This window comes from Thamnophis elegans, chromosome 13, assembly GCF_009769535.1.
Source record: "Thamnophis elegans isolate rThaEle1 chromosome 13, rThaEle1.pri, whole genome shotgun sequence".
In the NCBI taxonomy this organism is placed as follows: domain Eukaryota; kingdom Metazoa; phylum Chordata; class Lepidosauria; order Squamata; family Colubridae; genus Thamnophis; species Thamnophis elegans.
The window spans coordinates 1,755,233-1,773,379 of record NC_045553.1 but is presented as its reverse complement, the minus strand read 5'-3'; the positions used below and the strand labels follow the sequence as shown (position 1 = coordinate 1,773,379).

Sequence of the window (18,147 nt, the reverse complement as noted above, 5' to 3'; positions counted from 1 at the left end):
TTTCATTTCCTTCTTTCTTTTCCTTCTTTCCTCTCCTTCTCCTTCTCCTTTCCTCTTTTCCATTACCTTCCTTCCCTTCCCATTCCTTTCTTCCTGTCCCCTCTCCTCCTTTCCTTTTCACTCTTCTTTTCTTTCCTTCCCTCTTTCCTTCCCAACCAGCCTCTCCTATTCCCGCAGAGTGCAAAGAAAAAGGGTGCCGGCGAGCGAAGAGTTAACCGGCGGTGGGCGGGGCACGCGTCCTCCTTGGGGGCGTGGCCGAGAAAAAAAAAGAACCCGTCTGAGTTTCAGCCAATCGGAGCCGAGGAGGCGGAGTCGGGAGGAGGCGAAGAGCCGCGCCTGCGCCGTGGGGCGCTCCCGGGGGTGGGTGGGTGGGGGGAGAGGAGCAGCCGCGGTGGCGATGAATTAACCTTGCGGTGCGGCGAGGGGGCGGGGCCGGGGGCGGGGCCTGCTCATTCATCGCGCTGCGGGGCCGCGCGGGGGTGGGGGCCGGGAGCGGGGTCGGCCGGGGCGGGGGGGTCCCGCGGGGGTCGCAGCCCCGAGCCATGCAGACCGCCCTGGACGCCTGGCAGGAGCTGCAGGACGACTTCCATCAACTGCAGGTAGGGCTGGGGCTGGGGGGGGGGATGGAGAGGGGGGGGTCCTCGCTTAACCCCCCCCTCCGGCTTCTCCTTGCAAGGGGCGCCCCCAGACCCTCGCTTGGGGAGGGGGCTCCCCCAACCCGCCACACAGCCCCAAAGCCTGCCCTGCGTCATCTCTGCCTGGGCTTTGGATTTGGGGGGGGGGGGGAATCACCTGCAGGGAGGAGCCTTGGCAGAAAATGGGTCTGGGGGCTTTTTGATGTCTCCCCCCCACCCCCAGGGCCAGCAAGCATCCCTGGACCGTTTGAATGCTGCACAAGAGCTGCAAAGGCTGAGATATATTTGCCCCAAAATTCCTCTTGGGGGGGTGGGGGTAAACAAAGCAGCTGGAGTTCGGGGGACTCCCACACCCATCATCCACAGCAGGCCGGCAGAGGAAGCCCAGCTCTGCCTGGGTTGGAGGTCTGGGTGTGGGCTTTAAAGGAAGCTCGACTAGAAAGGGGGGGGGGAGCAGTCGGTTGAGTTGCTTGTAAGAGGGAGGGGGGGTTAAGGGTTTTTTTGCAGAGATTTAGGGGAGGGGGAGGCAGGATCCCCCCCCCCATACACACACAAGCAGAGAAAGGTTGGCAGTTCGGGCGGTTCAAATCCCTAGTACAGGTCTCCTGCATGAGCAGGGGGGCTGGACTAGATGACCCCCCTAGGTCCCTTCCAACTCCGCTCCTGTTTACTTTCCACAGGCCCCCCAGAAGGGGGGCTGTGGTGCAGCCAGATGTGACCCGGTGGGAAGAGGGATGGGGGAAAGTGTTTAGGGACCTTCGGCCTGGAAACGGAACAAATGGGAATAACCAGGTTAATTGCTAATTAACCCGTAAGCAAAAAATATGGGAGGGAACAGGATGTGCCACTTAATGCCCACGCATGAAGGGCACATCTTGGCAGGTGAGAAGGCGGTGCTGGAAGGCTGCCTTCACCCAACAAGCTGGTTTAGAGTTCCAGAAAACCGCATGAAACTTTTGAGGCACAACTACAGTTAGTCCTCGGCCTTACGGCCACAACGCATCCCAGCGCTTCCGCTGTTAAGCGGGACGTTTGCCAAGTGAGCTTTGCCCCATCTGACCACCTTTCTAGACACGGTTGGTTAAGGGAACCCTTGCGGTTCAGCTAGCAATCTGGTTGTTAAGTGAAGCCCATTGAGTTTGCCGTTCAGAAGGTCACAGGAGTGGATCGCGTGACGCTGCAACTGTCATAAATACATGCCAGTTGCCAAGCTTCTGGGTTTTGACGGTGGAACCCCGGGGAGGGGCTGCAATGGTCGTAAGTGTGAAAAACGGCCAATAAGTCCTTAATAAGTGACTCTGTAACAGTCGTAATCTGAGAACTGTTTATATTTGCCAGTGGGATGCACTGGACACTTCGTACTCGTCGAACCTTTTTTAGAAATGATTAATCTTCAACCCCGGGTCATCATGTGCCAAGTTTGGGAGGCAGCCATGCAGATTTTTCTGAGGTTCCCGGAATGGGTGGGTGGCAAGGAGGCCAATGGGTGAGCTGCCCCTCCAAATTTCCCGGAAACGTCCCCCGGGTGCAGGAAAAACCACAGGTCCTTCTTTTTGCAAAAAGATGCAAAAATTAATCTCTTGAGGTTGGCATCCTTAATTGGGGCTGATAAAGGGACGTGGTGGCTCAGGGGCTAAGACAGCTGAGCTTGTCGATCAGGAAGTTCGGCGGTTCGAATCCCTAACGCCACGTCACGGAGCAAGCTCCCCGTTACTCGTCCCAGCTTCTGCCAACGTAGCAGTTCGAAAGCACGTTAAAAAATGCAAGTAGAATCTCGGCAAACTTTAAGACTTGTGGACTTCAACTCCCAGAATTCCTCCTCCAGTCATGTTGGTTCAGGAACTCTGGCATTGAAGTGTGCAAGTCTTAAAGCTGTCAAGTTACAAGACCCTTGTGCCCCTAACCCTTTAGGGGGAAAAAAAAACCCAGGGGTGTTCAAAGTTGACAGCTTTAAGACTTGTGGACTTCAACTCCCAGAATTCCTCCTCCAGTCCTCCTTAAGTCCACAAATCTTAAAAGTTTCCACGGTTGGAGACCCCTGTTGGACAGCTGGCCTCGGCGCCTCCCCTCTGCTTGCCCTGCCACTGGGCACCATCTGATACTTGTCCTTCACAAAGTGACCTCTTTAGGGGGGGGGAGATTTCCTGGCTGCCGGCAGCCGGATCCCTTCTCTGATTGACAAAAGCTCCTGTCCCAACTCTCTTTTAAAATCAGATCTCTTGTTTAAAGGACGCAGAGGACAGATTTGAAAAGTCACTGGTTTGGATCGAGAGATTCTCTAGGCAGCTGGTCCTTGACTCATGATTTCTTTTCTTTTATAAAGTTTTTTATTGAACACAAATTAAAACATTGGGCACAGCATCCTGACCAATGTCTTACTAAAATATATCTATACTGTACAATATCTATACTAAGATATAAAGTTATACATTATGACCATCACATTTATTTACATTTGGTCTATTCAGTATTTGCAAACATAAAAATATCCCATTTCCATCCATATTGCTTTGTTTTTAATCGTATAGACATTTTCACGGTTACAGTTTCATACATAATTCTAATCTCCGTTCTATAAATCTTAGCCGTTGTTATTTGGGGTTTTTTTTATTTCCTTTTTTGTTCCAACCATCGATAAAATTTGTCCCGGATCTTATAATATTCTGGTTCCTCTTTATTCTTCAATTCCCACGTCAATTAATCCATTTCAGCGCAAGTCAGAATTTTCCTAATTATTTCCTCCTCTTGTGGAATTTCCCTGTTTTTTTCAAGTTTTGGGCAAAGACCATTCTTGCTGCCGTAATAATATGTATTGTTAGGTAAATTACCCCCCTTGTTATATTTATTGTTTATGATTCCCAAAAGAAAGAGTTCTGGCGTAAATTCTATTTGGAACCGGAATTTCTGTTAGGAAGTCAAGTAAAGGAGTTTTTGCCCAATCTTACAACTCTCTAGCTCAGTGATTCTCAACCTTGGCAACTTGAAGATGTCCAGACTTCAACTCCCAGAATTCCCTAGCCAGCATTTGCTGGCTGGGGAATTCTGGGAGTTGAAGTCCGGACATCTTCAAGTTGCCAAGGTTGAGAAACACTGCGTCTAACTGCAGATTTTTAAGCCCGTCGCTACCGTTGTTAAGTGAAACATAAGTTGTTGAGCGAATCGGGCTTCCCCTATTTTGCTTGTCACCTCGGAAGGTGAGAAATGTTGATCAAATGGGTTTTGTTTATGTTTCACAACTGCTTTGGGAAAAGATTACTGATGATTTTATATTCATATAAAAAAAATCATATCCGGAGTCCTTCGGGATTGGGTGGCATACAAATCTATTAAAATTGACAAATTGAATTGAATTGATATCATTTTTTATTTTATTTTAATTCAAACGTCTTCCATTAAGCAGTGTATCGTCTGGGTGCATATATATTTGTGCAAATATTTTATACAATAGCATTTACAGATTGTAGCCATATTTACTATTTTATTTATTCTTAACTAAATACTAATATTGCCGTAATATCCTACCATACCTAATACTATAACAATCCTCTTCTTAACTTGTTCAACTTTGTTAAAGCGTTTTCTCTATTTCTATTTTTCTCTATTTCTCCTTTTTTCCACTTTTCATATTTATTCTATAAAATAATTCCCATCTATTCTAATAATCAGATTGTTCATTCTCTTTAATTCCGAGTGTTAACTTATCCATTTCTGCACATTCTGATATTTTCCCAATCACATTCTCATCCATAAGGATAGCTTCATTTTCCCAATTTTGCGCAAATACAATCCTAACTGCGGTTATTCCATGAATTATCAAATGTACATTTTCTTTACTATTAAGTTTCTGGTCAAATCCCCAACAACAATAATTCAGGTTTCAGATCAATCTGCTGTTGTGTCATCTCCTCCAGTTACGTGCATATTCACAGTTGGAAAGTAATTTTTGGAAATGTGTCTTTTCCCCCCTTTATCTCTTTTCTGAATCTGTTTTTAAGACCTCTTGTTCTTTTTGACTGGATCCTGTTTTGTGACGGGCGAGGCTGCTCCAGGCGCGGCATTAAACTTCTAATAAATTTAGGGAATCGTGCCGGCTGATCTTCCCATGCAACCAGTTCCCCCACGTCGTTCCTTTTTCAAGCAAAGGTGAAATTGGCGCCAACCAAACTCGGCGAAATCTAAACAAGCAAACGTTGTACTGCAGGCCTCTCACTTTGAATAAATTCCTGCTGCTCTGCATCTAATGTGCCTTTTAAATATTTATAGGAAACCCACAAAATCTACAAGCAAAAATTGGAGGAACTCACCGGCGTGCAGGAGGCGTGCGCCAGTTCCGTGAAGAAGCAGAAAGAGAGGCTGAAGGAGTTTCAGAAGAACTTCAAAAGGTAACAGGGGCTTCTCCCACTCTTAATATAGGTAGTCCTCAACTTATAACAGTTCGTTTAGTGACCAAAAGTTACCACGGCGCTGAGAAAAGCGACTTGTGGCCGTTGCTTCATACAACCGTCATCGCGTTCCCGTGGTCCCGTGGTCGAAACCAGACAGCTGACTCGTATTTATGACGGCGGCAGCGTCTCTGGAGGGGGGTGTCGTGTGATCTCCTTTGGCAACCTTCTGACAAGCCAAGTCAGAAGGGGAAGCCAGATTCACTTAACAACTGTGTTCCTAACTTAACCACCGCCGAGATTCACTTAACAACAGTGGCGAGAAAAGTCGTAAGAAGGGGCACGGTCTCAGGCCTGCAGCCATCTTTTCTTTTGGGCCTTTGGCCTGCCACACTTTCTATTATTCTACTAGGCCTTTTCTATGGTGGGAAAATGGGATTGTATGGAGTTAGACGCTATGTAGCCATAACAACATTCTTTCTAGAAAACCAAGGTCATCCTTTGTCTCTGCACCTGACCGGAACTGGATGGGTGGAAGCTGCCAGCGTGGCAGTGGAAGATGGGACCATGTGATGGACTTGTGGGTGTGGGGGCAAGATCCTGACCCTTTCACCTAGGTGGGGGAAACCGGGAAGCTTTCAGATTCGGGTTTCCCCAGATGTGCCAACGTGGCTCTCTTCATAAATTGGAACTTCTGAGGAATCCTTGGGCTCAATTGTGTTGTGAAGGTGAATCCGTGCTTACTGCTTTCCGCTGCTGTGATTGGCTCCCAGGCTGTTATTTTTAACACACCTGTGCTTGTGTTCCTCCACTTCCCCCCCCCCCACTCCACGTCCAGATGCCACGGCCAGGGAAGCTCGGAAACGGAGCGCATCCTGCAGATCAACAACCAGATCCGCGATCGCCAGAATGTTTTCTTCGACATGGAGGCCTATTTGCCGAAGAGGAACAGGTAGGCGTGGTACCTCGAAGCCCATCAGGAGCTGCACGCAGGGAGGTTGATGCAGAGGGGTGTTATTACAAGAGAAACAAGGGTGTTTTTCCAGCCCTCCCATGGGGCCCGGAGTCCTTTTAGCAGAAAGCAAAACCTGTCGTCACGGGAGCTGAAAGCAAAGCTTTGGCAGAAGCGTTCCAGAATCACCTTTTGATCCATCTCTAAAAAATCAGAGTTTGCACAACCGGAGATATTTGGCGATGGGAGGACGTTGGCAGGGTTCAAAGCGCTTCTGGGCAGTGGCTTATGCTGTTGAATCTCCTCCGTGATGTTCCCTTCATGCCCACCTTCACTTAAAACAATCCTGTTCTGGCCGAGGCTTCCCGAGAGCATGAAGCAAACTCCTGGTCCCGACAAAAAACCCTTTTATTAATTGACTGTGAATTCCGCTCGTTCCCATCCAGCAAAGTCTTTCAAGGGAGGATTTACGGTCACAGACCTTATCTGGCTTGGAGAGCTGCCAGGTGGAGATTTGCAAAACTTGGCAAGGAGTCTCGGAGAGTCATGAACCAATGAAGCAAACTAATTGTCTCCTGCAAACTCCACTCCCCTGTCGCTCCTCTTTTATTTCCTCTGGGAGGGGCCATTCACCGTCCACCTGTGGCCTTACTCCCAAGTCAACCCCTGTTCCTTAGCTCTTCCCTTCATCTGGCAACTCTGTGCATGCGCACACTGGGAACAGGCTCCAGCTGTTCTTCTGCCCCACTGATGTCTGACTCTGAAGGCAGCTGATAACTGTCAGACAGCCCTGGCCCCCTCTCTGCCTCCGACACAGAGCCCTCCTCAGAGCCTTCCCCAGACTCCAGGACTGGCCCAGGTTCCTCCCCAACCCTCCCCACTGTCTGAATCTGCTGCCACCTCTGCTGGCGGGGCACAATAAATCCCAGTTGAGCATGGAGGCTGTTTGAGAGCTGCCCTGGTCATCCGTGGAGGGCAGGAGGCCCGCAAACAGCCAAGCCACAGAAGGGCTAAGAGGGAGAGTTGATGGACCTACTTAGAGAAGGATTTCTGCACCATTTGGCACCCCTAGTCAAAGTTTTGCCGAGTTCCCATGTTGTTCCATAACGGGGGCTTTTGAGATTGGATTGTCTTCTGCTGTTTATTAAGGCAGCAATTAATTTCACTCTGTTTATTAGTAAGTTTCAGCTATCCCATGTCACCCAGAGTCATGTATTTGAGGTGGGCCTCTGGGTAAATCTAGTTTTTAAAAAAATGCATTTACAAATGCTTCTTTATTGGGTGGATCAAAGGGAATTATAAATATCACCCCGGATGTGTTGGGGCTACAATTTCCACCGGCCTCGACCTTCAACGCAGCTAGTCCTCAGTGTACGTCCATAACTGAGCCCAAAATTAGGATTGTAATTCGTAATTTTTATGACCTCTTGGCTTGTGCCACGGTTGTTAAGCAGACACAATGGTTGTTAAACGAGTCTTGTTTCCCCCAGTGGATATTTTTTTTTGCCAGAAACGTTCAACTGATGTCTGATTTTTTTTCTACTGATGTGATTGTTGTTATTTCCCCCCCCCCCTTTTAGTCTGTACTTAAATCTGGTGTTGGGAAACGTTAACGTGACTCTACTAAGCGACCAGGCCAAGTAAGTTGAATTCTCTGCTATTTTAGATTATTTCTATTTAGAGGAGTGGGAAATGGAGAAGACGGGGGAGGGAGTGGGGGAGGCTTGCAAGCAAAGAACCTGCTTCTACTGGACAAGAGACTACAGTGCCTAGTTTCCCCAGCCAAGTTCACTAAGAGCTGCCTTCTGAAACTCTTGAATTGGTTACATCTCGTCTGTCCAAATGGCCTGCACTGGCCACTAGCTATCAATCCTGGATTGTGAAAAAACCAGGAACTGTGGTCTTGTTCTGACCGAGGCTTCCCAAGAGCATGAAACAAACTCCTGGTCCCGACAAAAACCCCTTTTATTAATTGGCTGTGAATTCTGCTCATTCACATCCAGCAAAGTCTTTCAAAGGAGGATTTACGGTCACAGACCTTATCTGGCTTGGAGAGCTGCCAGGCCGAGATCTGCAGAACTTGGCAAGGAGCCTCAGAGAGTCACGAACCAATGAAGCGAACTAATTGTCTCCTGTAAACTCCACTCCCCTGTCGCTCCTCTTTTATTTCCTCTGGGAGGGGCCATTCATCGTCCACCTGTGGCCTTACTCCCAAGTTGGCCCCTGTTCTTTAGCTCTTCCCTTCGTCCGGCAACTCTGCGCATGCGCACACTGGGAACAGGCTCCAGCTGTTCTTCTGCCTCACTGATGTCTGACTCCGAAGGCAGCTGATAACTGGCATACGGCTCTTGCCCCCTCTCTGGCTCCAACACAGAGCCCTCCTCAGAGCCTTCCCCAGACTCCAGGACTGGCCCAGGTTCCTCCCCAACCCTCCTCACTCTCCGAATCTGCTACCATCTCCACTGGCCGGCCACAATAGGTCCGTCAGAACAAAACTGCAGGACAAGGAATGGAGAAGGTGGCAAGGTGGACCAGAATGCCAACTCTGGCTTTACAACGGCATGTCTCTCTTCCAACCTCTTTCGCTTTAGGTTTGCCTACAAAGACGAATACGAAAAATTCAAACTCTGTTTAACCATCATCCTGTTGCTGGGAGCAGTTGCATGTCGGTTTGTTCTCCATTATCGGTAAGTCGGCAAGTTTGGTGGCTCAGAAAAACGGTTGTCCTTGTTCATGTTTTGAATTGAAGCCATGGATTTTCAACCCGCACACAGAGGTAGGTTCCTACCAGTTTGGACCGGTTCAGCTGAATAGGTAGTAACTCAGCCGGACACAAGGCTGTACTGGTTCTATCCTGGGAGCCACCATCTTTATTTTCTGTTCTGCACTGCGCAGAACAATCTTCATTGAAAAAAATGAAATTTTTTCCCCTTTTTTAATGGTGTGCAGATGTGCAGACCAGTGGTGGGTTTCAAAAATTGTTCGAACCTACTCTGTGGGTGTGGCCTCCTTTGTGGGAGTGGCTTGCCCCATGTGACCGGATGGGAGTGGCTTGCTGCCCATGTGACCGGATGGGAGTGGCTTGTTGTCCATGTGACCGGATGGGAGTGGCTTGCCGCCCATGTGACCGGATATGAAGATGCCAACGACACTTGTCAGAACCACCTTAAATTACCTCCCACACAGCACTGGCATGCATAAGAATGTGATGGAAACTTGTTTTTTTAAAAGGCATCTTTGGTTTGCGTTAAAACAACTTCAACACACGCAATGTTCTGATTGCACCACAAACGCAGCAGTCACCCTTACCTTTCACAGAGGCACGGAGTTTTATAAATATGAGCATGATAGTGTAGAATAATCACATCCAAGGACCAGTGGTGGGTTTCCAAAAATTTTGGAACCTCTTCTGTAGGTGTGGCCTGCTTTCTGGGTCCACTGGTGGAACCTCTTCTAACCGGTTCGGTAGATTTGATGAACCGGTTCTACCGAATAGGTGCGAACTGGTAGGAACCCGCATCTCGTGCAGACCATTTAAAGTGCAAATGCAAAAGAAATTGGGCACTGAACCAATAGTAATGCCGGCAGGAATCCACCCTTTCCTGCATAGTATCTGCACTGACTCCATTTAAAAAAAAAATATGTATAGTTTTACTTAAAAAAAATATGTACCTACGTGTACTGATATAAATATTATTCTGGGTGTTCTGGCTTTTGGAGGGTGGGAAATAACCCCCTATTTTTCCCACAGGGTCACCGATGAAGTGTTCAACTTCCTCTTGGTATGGTACTACTGCACCCTGACGATAAGAGAAAGCATCCTCATGAGCAACGGATCAAGGTGCTAGTCCTCAAGATGGCGGGGGGGGGCATTTTGACGTCCCACCCATCTTCCAGTGGGATTCTACTGCTCTGTGCTGCGCTAGAAAGCATAACATGGATTAAAAGCGTGTCTTTTTTAAAAAAAAATTCCAGGATTAAAGGCTGGTGGGTGTCCCATCATTACATCTCAACGTTCTTATCTGGCGTGATGCTAACGTGGTAAGCAGTCCCCCCCTCCCCCAATTTTAATCCTTTCAACGGCAGACCAGCTTTAAAGATTCTTGGATCATAAAAAGAGAATTGAGTCCATTGAATTATTTTAAGAGTAATTCCAGTTTTCTGTGTTCTCTTAATTTTGGCTGAACGTCATAATCTCTTCTTATCTGGGTTGGTTCAATTTTTGATTGGCTTAGGCCAACTTCGGCAACTTTTAAGGCTTGTGGACTTCAACTCCCAGAATTCCCCAGGACTTCAACTTGTGGAGTTGAAGTCCACAAGTCTTAAAAGTTGCTGAAAGTTAGTCACCCCTGATCTAAGCTGAATTTCCTCAACCGTTTTCTTCTTCAAAGAAAAAAGAAATTTATCTGAAGAGAGGAAATTTAAATGTCCTCTCTGCCACGCATGGCTTCTGATGCAATAGGATATGACAATCACAGCTGTGTCATCTCTCTTCCATCGTTCCCATGGTTGTTTTTTCCCCTCTCTCCCCCCCCCCCCCTTGTTTCCACAGGCCAGAGGGTCTCATGTACCAAATATTCCGGAACCAATTTTTATCTTTCTCCATTTTTCAGAGTAAGTAAATACACTTAGCGGATCCACAATAAAAACGTGGGATTTTGGGGGGAAGCCAGGTGCGGGTCAGAAAGTTCATTATTTATTTATCTCGTAGTGGGGGTATGGATCAATCCTCGATTTATAACCACATTTGGGACTGGAACATGCATGGCTAAAGCGCCTGATTCCATCACCTTTTTTTGTGTTGTTGTTAAGTTGATCACAACGGCGGTTAAGCAAATCTGGACTTTGCTCATCAGAAAGTCGCAAATGAAAATATTGTAATGTGCAGAAGGGGACAGACTAACGCTTGCTATTAAGGATAAAGGAGAAACCGAATATTTTTAGAGCCGAGGTGGCGCAGTGGTGAAATGCAGCACTGCAGGCTACTTCAGCTGACTGCTAGTTCAGCAGTTCGGCAGTTCAAATCTCACCGGCTCAAGGTTGACTCAGCCTTCTATCCTTCCGAGGTGGGTAAAATGAGGACCCGGATTGTTGTTGGGGGCGATATGCTGACTCTGTAAACCGCTTAGAGAGGGCTGAAAGCCCCATGAAAGCGGTATATAAGTCGAACTGCTATTGCTATTGCTATTTTGACCTGGGAAAACATTTGATCAATGGCTAGATAACAGAAACAACAGAAGTTGGAAAGGAAGAGAGCAAATGGTGAAATGGAGAGCAGTAAAGATGAGGATGTTAAGTATTAATGTTATTATCTCATCATGTTACTATATTATCAACATGATGGCGATGGATATCACAACCAAGATGTGTAAATAAGTAAATAATCTAAACCTAACTCTACCCAGACCGCACACTGTTTGATGAAAACTGAATGCTATATAAATAAAACAAATCAGACATGTAAAAAAAAAAAGTCATAGACGCCAATTATGTGATTCCAGATGCTGCAACCATTGTAAATACAATTTCATCGTTGGGCACCCAAATTTTGATCACATGACTGCGGGGTTGCTGCAGTGGTCATATGTGCGAGGATCGGTCTTAATTTTTTTCCAGCATTGCCGTACCTTCAAGTGCTTGTAAGACAAGGATTATCTGTAGGGCCAGGTGTAAATCGCCGAAGGTTAATAAGAAAAGATGTGGAGACTCTAGAAAGAGTGCAGAGAAGAGCAACAAAGAGGATTAGGGGACTGGAGGCTAAAACATAGGATGAACGGTTGCAGGAACTGGGGATGTCTAGTTTAATGAAAAGAAGGACCAGGGGAGACACGATAGCAGTCTTCCGATATCTCAGGGGCTGCCCCAAAGAAGAGGGAGTCAAGCTATTCTCCAAGGCACCTTCAGGCAGGACGAGAAGCAATGGGTGGAAACTAATCAAGGAGAGAAGCAACTTAGAACTGAGGAGGAATTTCCTGACAGTGAGAACAATTCATCAGTGGAACAGAATTTGCCTCCAGAAGTTGTGAATGCTCCAACACTGGAAGTCTTTAAGAAGATGTCGGACAACCGTTTGTGTGAAGTGGTGTAGAGTTTCCTGCCTAGGCAGGGGGTTGGACTAGAGGACCTCCAAGGTCCCTTCCAACTCTGCTATTGTATTGTAATAAATTGCAGCCTTTTTTTAAAAAAAAATTGAAGCCTATTTCCCCCCCTTTTTTCCTTTCCTTTCCAGGCTGTGTGCAATTCCTCCAATATTATTACCAAAGTGGCTGCCTTTATCGACTTCGTGCCCTGGGAAAAAGAAACCACTTGGATCTCACAGTGGGTAAGGGTCGTGCCCGGATTAGGCGCTCCGATTTGTTTGGAGGCTAGTAGTTTTCCAGTATTTGGATCGGGTCTCACCAATCTGGAGGGAAATGCCTAGAAACGGGTATTTTCAATCGGGCAGCTTCACCAGGGATTCCGTCTGTTGTTTCTGTCTTGGCTGCAATTTAATATTGCATTAAAAGGTATTCTGAACCGGTTCCCCCAAAACAAAACAAAACTCTCTCAAGTGAACTCAAAGATTCCTTTATTAGGAACGCCGGCAAAAAGTTTCTCTCGCCGCAGGCTAACAAGTCTGTCCGGCCAGAAGATGAAGAGTTGTCTGCCACATCTATTCATCTCCGCCCCCTGCCTTTGATCCCCAGAGCTAGGGTGAGACTTCGCTAGCAGCGGTGGCTCTCCCGTCCCAAGGACCAGCCCATAGATTTCCACTGCTCTCCTCTCCTCTGCCACATCTATTCATCTCCGCCCCCTGCCTTTTATCCCCAGAGCTAGGGTGGGGTTTTGCTAGCAATGATGGCTTTTCCGTCCCGAGGACCGGCCCATAGATTTCCACTGCTCTCCTCTCCTCTGCCACCTCTATTCATCTCCGCCCCCTGCCTTTTATCCCCAGAGCTAGGGTGGGGTTTTGCTAGCAATGATGGCTTTTTCCGTCCCGAGGACCGGCCCATAGATTTCCACTGCTCTCCTCTCCTCTGCCACCTCTATTCATCTCCGCCCCCTGCCTTTTATCCCCAGAGCTAGGGTGGGGTTTTGCTAGCAATGATGGCTTTTCCGTCCCGAGGACCGGCCCATAGATTTCCACTGCTCTCCTCTCCTCTGCTTTTTCTGTGCATCCGTGCGTCAGACACTGGACCCGGCTGTTCCTCCTCTTCCTCATCAGCCACCCCCATACCGGGGGCTGTTGACTCTCCATCTGACGGCTGACGGACGGCCCAGGCTCCCCCTCTGCCTCTCTCTCTGACAGCTCCACTCCCTCTTCCCCCGCGGAGCGCTCAGGTTGCCTCGATGCTGGTCCTAACTCCCACGCCTCCTCCTCCTCATCAATTCAGCTGCTGGAGGCCATAACAAAAGGTTTCAGGAGAGACATTTGGAACCCAAATCTCTCCGTTTCCGTTGGTTTTGAAATAAATTCTTTTTTTTTGTTTATTTCCGCTTTGGTGGACTGCATCTCTCGTGACCCTCAGAAACGGTTTCCCTCGTAACAACATTGGATTAAAAAAAATGCCCTGTGAGCTGTTTAATTTGACTGCGGTTGTTTTGATCTTTTGACAGAAGGATTTCAGTCCTGGATGTGGCGAGGACTGACATTTCTCCTCCCTTTTCTGTTCTGTGGACACGTAAGTTGGATACCATGCCGTTTGCCAATATATTTGTTAAGTATACAGGCGGTCCTGGTTGACTGCAATTGTCAATCATTCTCTTGGGATGAGCCGAGGTGGCGCAGTGGTTAAATGCAGCACTGCAGGCTACTTCAGCTGACTGCAGTTCTGCAGTTCGGCTGTTCAAATCTCACCGGCTCAAGGTTGACTCAGCCTTCCATCCTTCCGAGGTGGGTGAAATGAGGACCCGGATTGTTGTTGGGGGCGATATGCTGACTCTGTAAACCGCTTAGAGAGGGCTGCAAAGCCCTATCAAGCGGTATATAAGTCTAACTGCTATTGCTATTGCTCTTGGGATGAATACGGTGCGTAAAATTCTTCTCGGTTTCTCAATCATGGCTCAGATCTCTGTGAGTAGAAACCTTGTTCCTAAATCTTCCTCTCTCTTTCCCCCCACCCCTCCCTTCTTCTTCCCTCGGCTTAAGTTTTGGCAACTCTACAACGCAATCACCCTTTTCGAACTGTCGAGGCACGAGAAATGTAAAGAATGGCAAGTGAGTGTTTTGCGGTTCAAAATAATTTGTTACTCTGTAACGGAGAACGGGCAGGTTGAGAAACGTAGAAACGGAAACAGAAGAAGAGTTGAGAGGAATGTGGTTTTAATATTTGTGGAGATCCGGAGTTGCGAACAGCTGAAAAGGCCTCATAAAATGAAGTTTTCTGACCGTTTGGGCATCATTTATGAAGTTAGAGATTTGGTAACCTTGAATATTGCACTCCTCTTTCCCCTTCTTGTCCACAACTTCGTGTTGTGGCCTGCCGGCAGCAGAGTCGGACAGTAAGGAGGTTGGGGAGGGACATGGAACAGTCCTGGGGGCTGAGGAAATCTCAGACGATGGCTCAGTGTCAGAGGCAGAGAGGGAGCTAGTGAGGCAGAGGAACATCTGGAGCCTGTTCCCAGTGTGCGCATACGCAGAGCTGTCAGAAAACAAGAACAACTAAGAAAGCGGGGTCGACTTGGGAGTAAAGCCCCACCTTGGAGGTGATTGGCTCCTCCCCTAGGAAACAAAAGAGGAGCGAATGGGGAGGGGGCTTTTGCAGGAAACAATTTGTTCCCTCCGCCGTTTCAAGAGTGGAAAGTTCAGTTCGTGACTATAAGAGACTTTGTGTCTTGCCCTGCTATTTGGCAGCTCGCCAAGCGAGATAAGGTTCGTGTGGATAAACATTCCTCGGAAAGACTGTTTGCTAAGCCCTGCTGACTGTGAATGAAAGGGATTCACAGTCATGTAAATAAAAGAGGTTTTGCCGGGACCCAGACTCGGCTTCATGTTTTTTAAGGAAGCCTAAGTCAGAACACTTCCGCTTATTTTTGAGCGGTACGGCTGAGCCAACCGCCGAGCCCTATACACTTAGAGATAATCGGTAGTTCTATTTAAGCAGCTTAGCTGCTTCTCAAGATGAGTAATATCCGAGCGGCGTGCTTTCCTTATTCAATTAATCCACCATAATCAGAAATTGCTTCAAGGAGAACAAAGAGAAATCTTCTTTGATCCACCATAAATGAACAATGACCAGCTCCTGTTAGTTATTAGTTATAAACAATCCCTCAAAATGCTTTCTTAATCTGGTGCCTGCAGGTTTATTGCTGAGTTAGTGATTCTTGATTCTGACATATCAAGAGGACAACTTAATCGTGGGAGGGGGGGCAACTTTGCTCCTCACACTTTTCCAACGTGATGTTTTTTCCCCCATTAATTGTCACATATACACGGGTGTCTCTCTATGTGGGTACACCCCAGTTCGCCTAAACCGGTTGTAAAAAAAATGCTACTTGTTTGGACGAAACGGTAATCAGCTGTGCAATAACCAGCTGTGCCATGCAATTTATATTTGCTAGAAATCGCGCAACATCGCTGATTGTTGCACAGCTGATCGTTGGAACTTTAAAAAAACTTTTTAAAGCATTTTTTTTACTACCGGTTCAGTTAAAAAAATGCTTTAAAAAGTTCCAACGATCAGCTGTGTGACAATCAGCTGTGCCGTGCAATTTATATTTGCTAGAAATCACACAACATCGCTGATTGTTGCACAGCTGATCGTTGGAACTTTTAAAAAACTTTTTAAAGCATTTTTTTTTACTACCGGTTCAGTTAAAAAATGCTTTAAAAAGTTCCGACGATCAGCTGTGTGACAATCAGCTGTGCCACGCAATTTATATTTGCTACAAATCGTGCAGCATAGCTGATTGTTGCACAGCTGATCGTTGGAACTTTTGAAAAACTGATCAGATGTGTGACAATCAGCTGGGCTGTGCAATTTTTATTTGCTAGAAAGCAGGAAATTCTGCTTTCTAGCGATATAAATCGCGCGGCATAGCTGTTTCCCCCCCCGTCCCCCCGGTTCTTCTACTTATCTTTGCAGACTCAGAAAAGGCTTCTTAGCACCTGCGGTGCGCCTGCACGCAAAGCAAACCGGTAGCCGACTTCAGAGCATTTCCCCCCCCTGGTACATCCCTCTTGTCTTCCTCCGTGTCTTCTGCAGGTTTCGGTCCTGGCCCTGACATTTCTCATCCTCTTCCTCGGAAACTTCCTCACCACACTGAAAGTGGTCCATACGAAATTGCAGAAGAACAAAACCAAGAAGTTGTGAAACTTGAACTGGCGGGGCGGGTCCCAGTCGACGTGGGACGGAGTCCTTCTTCGTGGCGGCCTTCTCTGCATGTGTTCCAACTAGTTCTCCAGCTTCCTGACCGGCTCCCGCTGCTAAGCGAAGCCCTGGAGGAAATTCCACGCGACGTCCTGTTGTTTTCCTCCAGAACTGACTGATTAGTCAATGCTGATGTCTTCCTACCAATGAATGACCTGTTTATATATTTATATTGAATGCAAGATCCCCAGTTTGGGGGGAGCCATAATGTTGGCCCTCTCTGGGAGGGAGATGGATGGGAATCCTTTTTTATTTTATTTTATTTTAAGGAGATAGAATTATTCTGGAATAAAGCGAGCTTTAATTGCACTGTTTGACATGCCGGGGTTGGGGGAAAATTTTCTGCCTCTTAACGGCCTCCAATCCAGAGAGTTTCTTAGAAGTTTGCAGTGTTGCGATGGCTTGAATAGGTGCCCCACATCTCTCTCTTTGCCGTCACTTGGGGGGGCGGCAAAAGTGTGTGAATTTTGGCTTCGGATGCTCAGCCTGTTCTTAGGATATACGCGGGAGTCTCCATTCCTCCCATAGCCTTTTATTTCAGCCAAATTCTTTAGCCAGGATGGGAGGTGAGAAATTACAAAATATTCTTGCAGCTCGAGAGGGGGGAAAATCACAATTTGTTCCTGCCTTTGTTGACCCAAAGATTGCAACGATGATTTCCTTATTCTTCCCTTGAAATTTCTTAGTGCTTCAACGGGCAGGAAATGGCAGAGAACAGCTCCAGATGCATTTCTCTCCCCCCCCCCCCTTGCAATCCTGTAACGTAACTTTAGGCTTAGGATGTGTTTTATTGCAAGGCCTTTTCAGGTTTAGTTGTGAAGAAATTTGGGAGAATGTGGATCACTGAGTTATTCCTAGTCTTCCTGCCACAGAAGCTAAATTCCCTGGAAATGACAGGTGCAAGCTGAAATCCAAGGCCAAATTCTTCTCTGCTTCGAAGCATGCTTTGTGCACCCGGGTAAATCCTGCTGATTAAAATCTGAGTTATTTGGTGTTTTGATATCAACTGATTTTTCCCCTGGGTAAATCAACTGATCCGATAACCTTAGAAATAATAATAACCCATTAACAGTCACGGTCCTCTTATCAGTAGGGTAGCTTAATGAAACATTCACTCCCTTCTCCATATCAGTATAAATATTTATCCTTTCAGCGAAGGTTTTTATTTTTCAATGAAAACAAAACATTTCAGAGCGCTACAAAGACAGAAACATTGGCTTAGAGAGCCCAAGGCACAGCACGAGGTATATAAAGGCATATTTCGAGGTAGCTATTCCTTCTGAAGTAGTAAGAAACAACCTAAAGAAATTGATATAGGCACAAAAGGCAGGGCAAATTGTGAGTCACTTCTCCAGGAGCTGATGGTTGAATCTCCCAACTGATTTGGGGTTTATTATACCTAAGGAAAAAATCTCAGCCATACTATATTTTAACTACTAATCTATTGGACTGTCTATTATTATCTTGCTCACTACAGAAGAAAAGATGATCACAACCGTTACATTCACACATCATACTGGTTTATTTTAACTAAAGTTGGCTAAAAAAAGCACACGCGGCTAGTTAATGGCAATCTTAAGTCATAAACCATAGTCTGCAAGCTATAGTGTAGCACATGAAAACGATGCATTAAATCAGTATTTCTCAACCATGGCGATATGAAGATGTGGAGGCTTCAACTCCAAAAAAAAAAGCTGACTAGGGAATTCTTGGAGTTGAAGTGCACAGATCTTCACACTGCCACGGTTGAGAAATAGGGCATTAAATCAAAATAGAGCAAACTCTATGGTTTATATGTTAGAATAGAATAGAATAACAGAGTTGGAAGG

The 18,147-nt window shown here is 46.7% G+C and overlaps 1 protein-coding gene across 1 annotated transcript; it reads left to right on the top strand.

The window, feature by feature from the left end:
- The first annotated feature begins 484 nt into the window (after nt 1-484).
- Nucleotides 485-17,605, top strand: TMEM120B (transmembrane protein 120B). The gene is made up of 12 exons (XM_032229556.1): nt 485-599; nt 4,899-5,017; nt 5,856-5,969; nt 7,550-7,609; nt 8,561-8,656; nt 9,721-9,810; nt 9,945-10,010; nt 10,522-10,583; nt 12,199-12,291; nt 13,566-13,630; nt 14,098-14,166; nt 16,154-17,605. The coding sequence occupies exons 1-12, from the start codon at nt 543-545 to the stop codon at nt 16,259-16,261; spliced, it is 999 nt and encodes a 332-aa protein (XP_032085447.1). The 5' UTR covers nt 485-542; the 3' UTR covers nt 16,262-17,605.
- The last annotated feature ends 542 nt before the right edge of the window (nt 17,606-18,147 follow it).